The sequence below is a fragment of the Branchiostoma lanceolatum genome, chromosome 3 (assembly GCF_035083965.1).
Source record: "Branchiostoma lanceolatum isolate klBraLanc5 chromosome 3, klBraLanc5.hap2, whole genome shotgun sequence".
NCBI lineage: Eukaryota > Metazoa > Chordata > Leptocardii > Amphioxiformes > Branchiostomatidae > Branchiostoma > Branchiostoma lanceolatum.
Genome location: NC_089724.1, coordinates 31,343,891 through 31,356,115, shown reverse-complemented (window position 1 = coordinate 31,356,115; position 12,225 = coordinate 31,343,891). Strand labels below are relative to the sequence as shown.

The 12,225-nt window shown below is 41.6% G+C and overlaps 1 protein-coding gene across 2 annotated transcripts in view; it reads right to left on the bottom strand.

Annotated features, from left to right (window-relative positions):
* LOC136431412 (bifunctional UDP-N-acetylglucosamine 2-epimerase/N-acetylmannosamine kinase-like) overlaps nt 1–11,540 on the bottom strand; it is a 28,069-nt gene extending 16,529 nt beyond the window's left edge. The window contains exons 1-2 of one of the 2 annotated variants that reach the window (XM_066422768.1): nt 11,421–11,540; nt 600–835 (exon numbers count right to left, since the gene is read on the bottom strand). In XM_066422768.1, the coding sequence (XP_066278865.1) occupies nt 600–790 (191 nt within the window). In that variant the 5' untranslated portion in view covers nt 791–835; nt 11,421–11,540. The other variant, XM_066422767.1, reaches the window with a different exon arrangement.
* Between the last annotated feature and the right edge of the window lie 685 nt (nt 11,541–12,225).

Sequence of the window (12,225 nt, the reverse complement as noted above, 5' to 3'; positions counted from 1 at the left end):
GGACACAGGACAGATTTTCAACAACAAGAATTTGAAGATCTAACAACGCCACAACACATCTAGTTTGTACAATACACTAATGAGGACCTCATTTGCATAATTTATGCAGGAACTAGAAGTGAAGGTAAACTGGAGGTGAAGGGAAAGGTGAATACGATGGAATGTGCGTTATGCTCATGAGTACCTCATTTGCATACTTAAGTTTATGCAGCAAGTTCATATTTTCCTTACGGTACATGCTATGGATGGCATATTGGAAGTATAGGTAGCTTTAGAAAATGTGAATACAATGGAATGTGACTTATGCTAATGATGATTAATTTGCATAATTTATGCATTTTCTTGAAAATGTTGCCTTTCTAGTTAACATATCTATTCAGAGTTTTGGAATAAAACCTGGTTCTCCAGTGATTTCCTTAGTCACTGTCAAAATTTGATCCAGTTGCTTGAGCAATTATTTTCGTCTTATTACCTGGATGTCTTATCTTCATCAACGGATCCCATCTTATATCCATGAAAATCCTTTTTAGAGAAAGATCTTTGTTAGAATGCGAATTATTCAACTAACAGAAGAAATAAAAACAAGGAAAATGTCTTACCCATAATCATCGATGAGATGACTGCCCATCACCACCACCTGCAGATCCATGTCGGGGTCGTCACGCAGGGCAAACATGACCGGCGCCAGCTTTGAGTAGTCGGCGCGGTTGCACGTCGCTACACAAACCCTCATTTTCCTGTTCTTTACATTCAGCTGCTCTGTGTCCATGTCTGGTACCCCTGACAACATCTTGTTCCTGGCTTGGAGTGACCGGTATTGTCGTCTACTCGCAAGCTGGAAGTCAAGACAAACAACTCATCAACCTAGGTGTTCAGAAATTCATATCTTCCTAGAACTATCGTAAAATGGAACTCTTTGCCATCAAATACTGGACACTAGACAGTTAGATGTGCAAAGGTTAGGCGTGACAGGTCGTACAGTGTAATGTAGCCAGCCGCATGCCTGTGAAGCTGGCGTGTTAGGCCCACTTTACAGTTTACACCCAGCTTTTTGCGACAACGGTACTGGCAACAGCGGTACTGGCTACAGCGGGAACCCAGTATAAAGAGAATTCCCACTGTCGTAGTCCCGCTGTCTTCAAATTTTCCCGACAACTCCAAAGTGGTCGCCCGACAACTCAGCGGGCGTCCGCACGACTTCAAAGTGCATATAAAGAGGAGCAGCTATATAGATACAGAATCTGATACAGAAATCCTGCCTTAGGTATATGGTATCTTTTCATTTGTTGGTCTCCATTATTTCTTCCTTCTTTGTTATTGATCTTCATGCGCTAATTAAATCTACAGATCAATCTTAATTAAGAAGTTTTCAAGTCCAATGCTATTGTTTCCTTATCTGTGTTCTTGCTTGATTTTTTGTTCTTGTTTATTGTGTTGCCATGGTTCATTGGTGGTGAAAAGTCAATAATAAAGGTCAACCGTTGAAGATAACAAGGCTCGAAAAGATTATGGTTCAGGGCATTGTCAAGGCAGTTCAACAGGATTTATATTGAATGCTTTGCATGTCCGTCTGACAAATGCCAGCAACAAGCTCTACCCCGACAGTGTTATCAATTTCTAGTGAATTATGCTAGTGAGACTATGAGTCAGCTGATGGTTGGGGGTCTGCATGCTCTTTTCCGAAGGCACAGGCTGGCCTTTCTAATTTCGCGAAATTCATAGGGAAGCTTTTCAATTTCACGTAATTCATAGGGAGGAGGCGAAAACTTCCCATAAAGCATAGCAGCGTTCGAGATACCCGCCTGCAGTCTGTAAATTGCAGAAAAATTTTCAAGATTGCAGAAGAAAAATCAAACAACCTGCAATTTTGAAGAATGAAAAAATCAGGCTCAGGATTCAATGGTTCTCAATTTAGTAAGCTAGCGGCGCTGCAAATAAACTTTAACCTGCACCGCGCAAACTTGATGGCGTCTTCCAGGTCGCGATGCGTGGCTACATATATATAGACTGCCTCGTATTGACTTCCGGGCTGGAGTTTCTTTTCTGGTCTTTCCTGCTCTTTCCTTGATAACTTTGGAGACCAATCATGTGAGAGGATTTCAAATTCATGTATTTTGGTCTTAACTTCGTAAATCACCACGGTCACGATCGGCCAAATTTGGAAAAATAATTCCCGGATGTTTCTAGTGTAAACATGTCGCAGCAATCATTTTCTGGTACGATTTTTCAGAGCCCGAACTCGGGGCATGGGCGTGATGACAGAAGTGACGAAACGGTGGCCACTGCATCAGCCCGTGGTCCTTCAAGCCCAGATGTCAGCGATGAAGTTGAGAAAGATCTAGAGCACTGCCTTGTAAGCAAGGGCAAGGCGGAACTTTTTGTCCTGCGCCGAGACAGTGGGGGAGGGGGGCAATAACACAGCAATGCCGTCTGCAGCTTGTCTCCCTGACAGTCCGTAGTTGGATGTTTAAAACCGATAGCTATTTTTCAGATCTATCAAAAAAATATGCAGAGGCCAAGGTTTTACGTGAGGCATTTTATTTTGATTTTGTAGAACAAAATTTTGACATTCTGCAATATTGCAGAACACTGGAAAAAAGTATTTCTACCACCGCATTTCGGGTTAAGTATAATCAAGCCGTAAAATTTTCCTCCCAGTTTTTTGAAAGCCGTAGCGTAGGCACAAGCATTGAACTGTTGGGTCAGTCTCTGTTTCTTACTTCGAAATCCTGTCAAAAACATAGGGAATGCAATTTGAAAGGGTTGAATTTTCACAATTTTCCGGGATGGCATGCCCCCGGACCCCTAGACGGCTCGTGCCTTTCCCACTAACTTGTCCCAAAAGAACACACACACCCCTAAGCTACGGGACCTGGGACTGGAGACCCTTCTGTACTGAAATGAGTCTACCAGCATTCTATGCCCCTCAAAATGCAGGAAATAGCGTTTCAGACAGTCAAGATTTCAAAACCCCTAGGATTGTCACGCCTTCGTCGCTCGACATGGTGAAAATTCTGACCTGTCAACACCCCCCCCCCCCCCAACGAAATTTCCTGCTGGCATCTTTTCAACTCACAGTCTAGGCATGCACCATCCCACCATGGCTCATGCGGCGGCCATGACTTTCCTTTCTAGATCAATGCTGACCAGTGCAGTATGGGTGCAATTTAGAGTCATCAATATTCATGAATTTAGCGTAAAGCATTGCCAGCCTTCCTGAATTTAACGTATAACGTATTCCTGAATAAAGCGTTTGGGGCCTTCCGAGCGACCCCCCTTGCAGACCCTCATGGTTACCAACACATGCAGAGATCCTGGATACAGGTGACTGCCTCTTCACAAAAAGGTTTCCAACCGACTGAACTCAGGCAGATTGTTTGCTTTTAGAACAACAATGAATTTTGCTATTAACTACTGTGAAATTATGGTGTGGCCATGAGTGGAGGGGTGTTTGATTATATTTCATCTGCAGTTAGAGCAGGTACACCTTCCTAAATCCAATCCAAGGTTACAAGCATGCTGGCTTTGCATACCCACATGTGACATTGAACTGTCAGGTCATGTACATGTAAACCATACAAAGACTCTGCCAACAAAAGGATCACTTGCTAATGACTCAGAGATCTCCCCAGAAATATAGAGCAGGATGGGGGGTGCCAAGCACAGGATGCGTGTGGCAAGGGGTGAGGTCTGGAGGGGGGCGCGCACCCCTCAAGAGGAGAGCAGCCGTTGTTGCATTTTGCCTTCTTCAGACACAAATGGAAGTCTGACTGTCATTTCCTGCAACTTCAGCTTAGATCTTGTCTACAATTAATGAAATCTCGAGTTTTTAGCAAAATTACTGGCTTGGCAGGGTAGAAATTGGAAGAAACACCCTAACTTTGAAAATCAACAGGATGGAGCTGGGAATAGAACAGGATGGAGGAGCGCCACTGTTCCATTCTTTTGGGAGATCCCTGTTAATGTGGCATAAAAAGAACTACAGTAAATACAGATGTCCCCTGCACCATGCTTATGTTACCCAGGGCTGTCTTCAGCTTTACTTTTACTGGTTTTAACATTTTGTTTTCTGGGGATGCTATATGTGGTCATGATTTACAAAGATACATGTAGATAGCTCTTACTTAGAAAATGTCAGTTGTACGAGTTAACGTAATAATTGGCAAAGGAATGAGGTCATGGAACTCTGGTCTCTTTGATATCAAAAAGAAAACACCTGTAGGAATCCTTATGAAAGTCCCAGCAGTCAACAATTGTACACACCTGTAACGTGATCTACAGCTCTATATACTGTACCCAACAACCGGCTGTTAGGCCGTAAGGAACAACAAACAAAGGCAACAGCCAGGACACACCCAGGATTCACTCCCATTGTGTGGTATACTGTAAATCTATCTATTTTCGTGGTTTGCCAAGACACCTAATCTGAACTTATCTGAGTCTAATTAAATTTTTATTTGCAGTGTACATGGGGCAAGGACACATTGTCTAATCAATTTTAAATACAAAACATGTAACAAGTCTTAAGTATTTGCGAGATTTTTCATGTTATATGTACTCAAAGTGTTTTCCAGCCGCCAATACAAGCACATATTTGTATCTTGGAAACGAGCAGAGTAATATGCAAAAACTAATAAATGCTTATTACTTTTTCGTTTCGTTTAAGACTCGCTGCATATTTTTTATTCATATTAACTGCATTGACAATGTATCTGAAGCATCACATAACTCACAAGGTCTCATTCCTGTATTACTCCGAGTGGGTACCCTAAAGGAGTCCATGCCCCAAAAAATTAACGGCTGCATGAACGTGTTTATATCGGTGGGAAATTCCCTTTTAGCCAGCCCGACTGATCTAAAGCGTCAAACTGATGAAAGCTTGTTTGTAACGGAAGAAATTAACAAGTAAAGTTCGGCAGCCACGCGCGAGGTCGGAGGTCCACAGCCCGACATTGGCGGTAATGCGGCTGAGCACTTTCAGCTGGAAATGTCTTTTTTGTGGGTGTAGCTAAGTGCAGTTTGTAATTGCCGTAAAAAGGAATTGTATGCTAACTGGTAGTTGGCAATTTTTTCACATGATCTAGGTAACTGTGCTCAACAGAGAATGAATGACATTGGTACATTTCCTATAGCTTCATTACGAACGCGCCCATGTAAAACACGTTTTATAACATGTAAGCCTATGGGAAGAAAAAACTCATGAATGAGACCATAAAGTCCTTGCCCCGTGTACACTACATATGAGACCCGGATGAGTTTGAGTGAGTTCACATAAGGTGTTTAGACACACACTTAATTTTCGCCATTTAAGGGGAAAGGAGGTTTTTGCAATGTATATTTATTTCATGAATAAAGAAATTCTATGATACAGTAGAAATTCATAATTGTAAACCCTTATTTGTGGTGTCATGTATTTGTAGTAGTGACATCACCGTGAAAACCATCTAAATAAACCCACCGCAAGCATTTCAAAATTCATAGTAGTCCTTTCTACTAAACATGGATGATAAGTACATACAGGGTATGAAATAACCACCGGCAACCTACAATTTGTAGAAATAATTTATCAATTTGTAGAGATTGCTGAAATTAATATCAACAACTTCACATTGTAGCTTGAGCTTCACATTTGGCAAGCTAATACAATACTCAAGTTGCAGAAAAAAAATCAAGTATTTGGAGCCTTCAGTTATGATGTGTCAGATCCGAGCCTTAAATTGGTTGTAGAAAGAAAAAACAACGCAATACATTACTTTGAAGGGGGCTTGTAACTCATGTACAAAAATGTAATATGTGGTTCAAAGACTTATGAATGTCACTATAATTAAGGGTTAATGACCCGCCCCGAGGTGTATATGGTGTCATAACGCCTGGTCATGTGCTATAACCACCGAATAAAACCACCGAGTGAGCGAAGCGAACGAGGTGGTTTTATGAGGTGGTTATAGCACATGACCAGGCGTTATGACACCATATACACCGAGGAACAGGCGGGTCATTAACGTTATTATCACATAGCCTAACCAAACTGACCCATATAAGAGAGACAAATTTCTGTATAATACATAGATTCTTTATTTAATACTATACATGTAAAATCAATCCATTGTACATATGATCCTCAACTGCTGAAGTATGTTCCTGGGCGTCTTCCCCAACTTCCCATGACCCGAAAACTGACTCTAAGTCGGCGTCTGACAGTTCCTCGACGAAAAACTGTGGTACTCTTATGGCGGACGTTCGAACGCGTTCTGCGAACGATCGCCTGATCTGGGCCGGTTCCACTTTGACGGCGGGGGTGTGAAAAATATTGTTTTTAGTCCTTCCGTTTGAATTTTACTTGAATTGATTTTTTTTCATTTTTTTCATGAATTCTTCATGTATTCTTAGGACATTTGGGGGAATTTTAAGACAATAAAGATATTTTAAACAAGGTTAAGAAAAAGATTCATAAAAAAGATACCCCCATCTACAAAATGCAACGGTTTTGTTATGGCATGACGTCAATAAGTGGTGTGTTATGGCGTGATAACAGACCACTTATTGTGGGCAATGGAGGCTTCTGATTGGTCGACACCATCTGGCCATGTGATAATATATGATAAATTACAAGAGCCTTTGTGTTATATATACCGTTATCCTTTGTAGTTATGATGTGTACGTCTAAATGAAAGGTTGTGGTAGCTATTCGTAGCTATTCAATTCATCTTTTTGCAGCCTATTGTTAATTAACCAAGCCTACCAATATCAGGCAGGAATAACATACTTACAACCAGCCAGTCTTAAACACATATTTATCCACCACCAAGTGCTTATTGTTTGCTCTGAAATCAAACAGGGTACAAAAGCCTACACCTATTAGCCTAGCTCCCACAAGACAAATGTACTTTAAAGATTTAGGATAAGATATGCATGAACAACCATTTTGTCTACACAGATAATAAAATTGTCCAAAGTGTAAGAGTCAAAGACTGTTACATTAAAAAATGCAGAATCAGCTATCTCCACGGTTAGATCCGTTTTAATAGGCCAAGCCCAATTATTTGTGAACATGAACGCTCCAAGTCAGATTCAATCCGGTTTATTCTGAGCCACCTCTCGAAGGAGGTTTGTGGCAGTTTGTAATACATGTACCGTATTTTCTCGATTAAAGTACGCACCCCAATTAAAGTATGCACCCCAGATTCTGGCAAAGTTCCAGGCAACTCTTCCCTCCTGAAACGTAACATGAGAAAACCCGACTAAAGTATGCACCCCTTCTCCATGCTGATGCCACAATTGAAATGTCCTGACAAGTACATGTCTTGAAGGCAGTTCCTTCCCACAAATACTTGTTTAAAATATATTTGTTACTAAGACATTGCGTAGTAACTTGTTGCAGTATATTTCTAGCCGGAGCTTTTCATGTTCGATCATCCTCTATAAAACGAAGTTGAACTTCATACGGTTAGCCGGCAGTGAGGTGCAGATTTGCAAATAATCTGAGGAAAATTGTCAACAGCGATCATGATTACAACATTGGGTAAGAATGCTATGATCAGAAAACACTCTCCCGATAGTTATTTCTTACGAAGATTTATTTTATCTTATTGATTGAAGAACGTGACAAATTTATAACGTTATAGTTTTACAGCATTTTACGGCAATGCAATTAGCATGCCAATCAGCCTGTCAGAAGAAGCAGACCGCTGGCGAAAATCGTCTCCTACTTATATATTTTGGCGGCCTACTTAAAATTTTCGTGTAAGACCTAAAAAAAGATTACCGATGTCTTATTCATATGGTATACTTACCGTGCCGCCATGCCGCCGATTCTTTTCGGGTTCCTTGGGCACTGGGATTGGCTGGACATCGGCGACATGACGCCGGGTGATAAGTACGTCAAATTACTTGTAGTGTAGTCCGGTACGCATCTATTTTTTTCGTGTTAATGTCAATAATACACAAACGAAACACTGTCATTTATTGCAGTTCAACTTTATTTTCACACGTCAACATTCTTACCTAAACGTTTTATGGATGAATCGGCGTTACTCGAAGCTCCCCGCATCCGTGTTCCGGATGGTTTGAGGTTCTGTTCCAACTTGTGCAGACAGTGACCTCAAATAAAGTACGCAAGCTACAGCCTGAGACACTTCTTGGATACTTTAATCGAGAAAATTGGAGGAATTGTCATCATGAATGCAAAAGCTCAGGAATCCAGCTTGCCTCAATGTTTATGACATCATACATCCCAGGTACCTTTGCGGTTAGCCCAGGAAAGTGAAAGTTTCCACCGCATTTTGTAATGGTAAAACCTTTCTACGGTTGCCGACTCAATTTCTAACTGGTCGACGACCAAATCGCCCGAGTCCCATACCTTCCCACCAGGGGTCGAACGCCTGTGAGTGGTCAAAATCGCGTCCATTAGCTAAGTCGGTTCAAGCTACATTCCTTGTACTACTAGTAGTTTGATCAAAACGACAAAAGACGTAAGGTTACCACTCTCCCTGTTGTGGTCAATCACCTTCTTGTACTTTATCTTGAGATTTTTACCTTTAAGAACGACCAAGGAGGTTCCTCCTTGGTACGACATTGCTTTCATGTCTTCACGTACTCCTTTTTGGCCAGATTGGCCACCAGTTCAGCGTACACACTCTGGTTTCGGTGGGAGCCCTTGAGTTCCTTCTGAAGCTCCACATCCCCGAAGATGGCCATCAATACGGGATCAACTTTTTAGAGAATGCCCACAAACGCCCACTCTGGCGAAGTCCGCGCTGCACGAATATAATTTTTTCTGCTCGGAATATGTTAATTAATCCTGAGTTTCAAGTCAATCCATCGATCCAAAGTTAAATAAAGCGAACTTGAAGATTCTTACCTGTCTTTTTAGCGAATGCCCAACAAAAATGGCTTTTTAGCGAATGCCTGGAGGGAGAGAGCAGCCTTAGTCCGGGCAAGCTGCCCGATATGATGATGATGATGATGATAGCGAATGCCCAATATATCAGCCAAAATATTGGTCATCGTGACACGGGCGCTAAATGTCCCCTGAATGTGTACTCAGTTTCTGTGCTGTACACGCCTGTAAAGTCACTTCATTTTACAAAATACCCGGGGCGGGAATCCACGGCCCCGGACGTAAACAAACCAATATGGCGGACTCATTTGCATATTTGGGACGAGATACATGCGGCCTCTACCCTGTATAGTGCCGAGGGCCGCGCCGTGTATTTTGTAGAAAAATCGATGGATTGACTTGAAACTCAATGGGGATTAATCAATGGGAGCTCAGCCTGAACATATTCCGAGCAGAAAAATTATATTCGTGCAGCGTGGACATTTTCAAATGAGACTTGGAGCGTTCATACTAGGCCACATCAATCCCGCTTCGGCGATTTCCGCGTTTTGGGCGACTTAGTATGAACGGGTCTAAGGCAGCGGCAGTCCTGATATCTATTTGGGGAATCAGGAGATCCAGAGGACATTTGAAGGCGTATATCAGAAACACCTGACTAGTGCCAAGGAATTTCCAAGACTGATGAGGGACTGCTGCTTTCAACAGGACAGTAGGTCAGTGCCGAACAAAGACCAAGGCTCTGTGGCTAAAGTACAAGACGCTGTGTGGGATCACAACAGACCATTTTGAGCATTACCTACCTACATGTACCTATGTATCCGGTATGCCTAAACACCTCACCCGAACTCACCCAAACTAATACGAGTCTAATATGTAGTGTACGCGAGGCAAGGACTTTGTCTTGTGTGACACTCTGGATACACTTTCTATGCAATTGTGAATAAGAAAATATACAGCAACTCTTAAGTATTTGGCAGTTTTTGTTGTGTTACCCCGCTCATTCCAAGAAGAGAAATAATGTCTGTCCGCCATATTGGATTCTCATTGATGGGGTCCACTTAGGTCCCCTTTTTTTAGTTTGACAGACGACAGGACGATAAGATGATGGATGCTGTTTGAATCATAGATTATAGCATGGCACAATTTTATAGCAATTAACTTATAATAACTGTACACAAAGTGTTTTTCAGCCTCAAATACAACTATGTATTTCTTATCTTGGAAACTAGCGGAGAAACATGCAAAACCTGGTAAATACTTAAGACCTACTACATATTTTTTATCATAACTGCATAGAGAAGTGTCAAATAAAGTCCTTGCCCGTGTACACTGCATATTAGACTCGGATGAGTTTGGGTGAGTTTGGGTGAGGTGTTTAGGCATAACCCTATGTATCATACGGATCCATCCACAAGTTACGCTGTCCACATAACATTACACACCCACCCAATCAACCACCTACCCAACCACATGCACAAATACCAAGCACCTTTTCCTATTCAAAAAGTGAGAATGGTCATGTTTAGTCAAACTACTGTCTGTTAGATTTTTGCATGGAGTGACAATTAATCCTTCATTTACCTTTTCAAAATATAGCTTAAGGCCATACCAATTCAATTTCTTCGTTCTATTTTCCACTTCATTTGTTCTAACCTCCTTGATTATTTTCTGATTAAAAAAAAGGATCTCATGTAGTTGGTATCTTTTCTTCCATTTATCAACACATCACAAGACGTTAAATATTCATTGAGATGTTGCCCAACTTGGTATGTTGACTTAGTTAGTGGCTCCTGTTTTTGACTCTGTTATGTTATTTTCAATTTGTCCGCTCATTCCATAACTTTCCCACAAAAATCCAAGATATCAAATTTTCTTTTGAAATCTCACACTTGTTACATTTGGAGTATATTTTCCGTAAATCAACTACGCTTGGTGTTTTACTTAGTGATTATGAGCCACAACACGGAAATCACCATGGTATGAATGAATGCATGAATAGACTCTTCCCACTGCGGTAACAATATACAGCTTTACTGTTGGGAACAGAAGCGGCTGAACACACAGGTTCGTTTGTCATCTATCGATTTTCTTCTAACCTGCTTATCCAAAACCATTAGGTCCAGCCTAAAACCGTATTTTTCAATAGTTCTAGCAACTTTGGGAACGCCCAAAACAATAAGTTACTTTCAGCATTTTTCCATTTCTTGATCTTGATCTTGAGAAACATCACACGACACCGGCGTCACTTTCCAACATTTTCTGAATTTGTTTCTAGACTGCAATTCCTTTGAAGGAGCGAACTGCCAGACCTGGACTACACAATGTTAATCAAAAGCACAGGTTGAAAGACAATAATCTAATTTGTGAGAAGCCGGCGTGTTTCTGTCCCAAACATAGCGGCCCGTATAACGGTGAAGGCGTGCCCGCACACTATAGGGCTAATATAAACGGTCTTACATCGTGTGGGTCCCGTTTTTGGCCCAAGTGATCTTGACCATGTTGCCCACCAGGTGACACACCGGCAGCATTCATCTCCTGCTTAGAATAACTGAAACGTGGAAGAGAATATTCGAACACATACCTGAAGTCTGATCGTCGACCGACACGTTCCCAGCTGGCTGGCGCAGGCGCGGGGTCATGGACCAATCAGCGGCCAGATTACAAGAGACGACCGGATTGTAGGCACAACCAATTTCAACTCACGTTTCACATCAATTGGTACGGTGTAATACTGAGAATGCGTCATCTCGGAAAAACCTGGGGAAAAGCTACCAGACGACATGCCAAGTGACATACCAATGCAGCAACGGGATCGTGAGTTGTAGCTGCAAACTTCCCGGGGTAACAAAGTAACCAATGCTCTAGAGGTAAACATTATTTAGAGTTCAAAAACTTTTATTTCCTTCCTGAAGTGAGATGTGAACTCTTGTGGTGAAGTTGAACCAAGAAACTGGTTTCAGCAGGATCCTCAAACGTCAGCAGTCACCTGCAACAGGACATCCTTGTTTGATTAACGTCACAAAACAAACACTGGTGTGTTAAAGTTTCTCAACCAAAACAGAATGGATTCGTGACTACTACAGTACGTCAATGGGTACTCTAGGAAGTATTGCATCACCTGGATCATGTTCTCTGAGTTCACGGAAAAGGATGTTCGGATCAGCAGTGAAGGACTTGGAAAAGTATATGAATTTCTCTTTAAAGGCTTAGTCAATCACAGAAGCAGGTGTTATTTTCATAAAGACGACATCTTTATGAATACAAAATCAACCAACTTTATAAAAAGTATTCACAGATGAATGAACCATTTATAATCTAGGAATTGAATAGTGCCCCTTCATGCAGACCCGTGAGGTGTTGTGTATGATGGGAATAATCCCTTATGT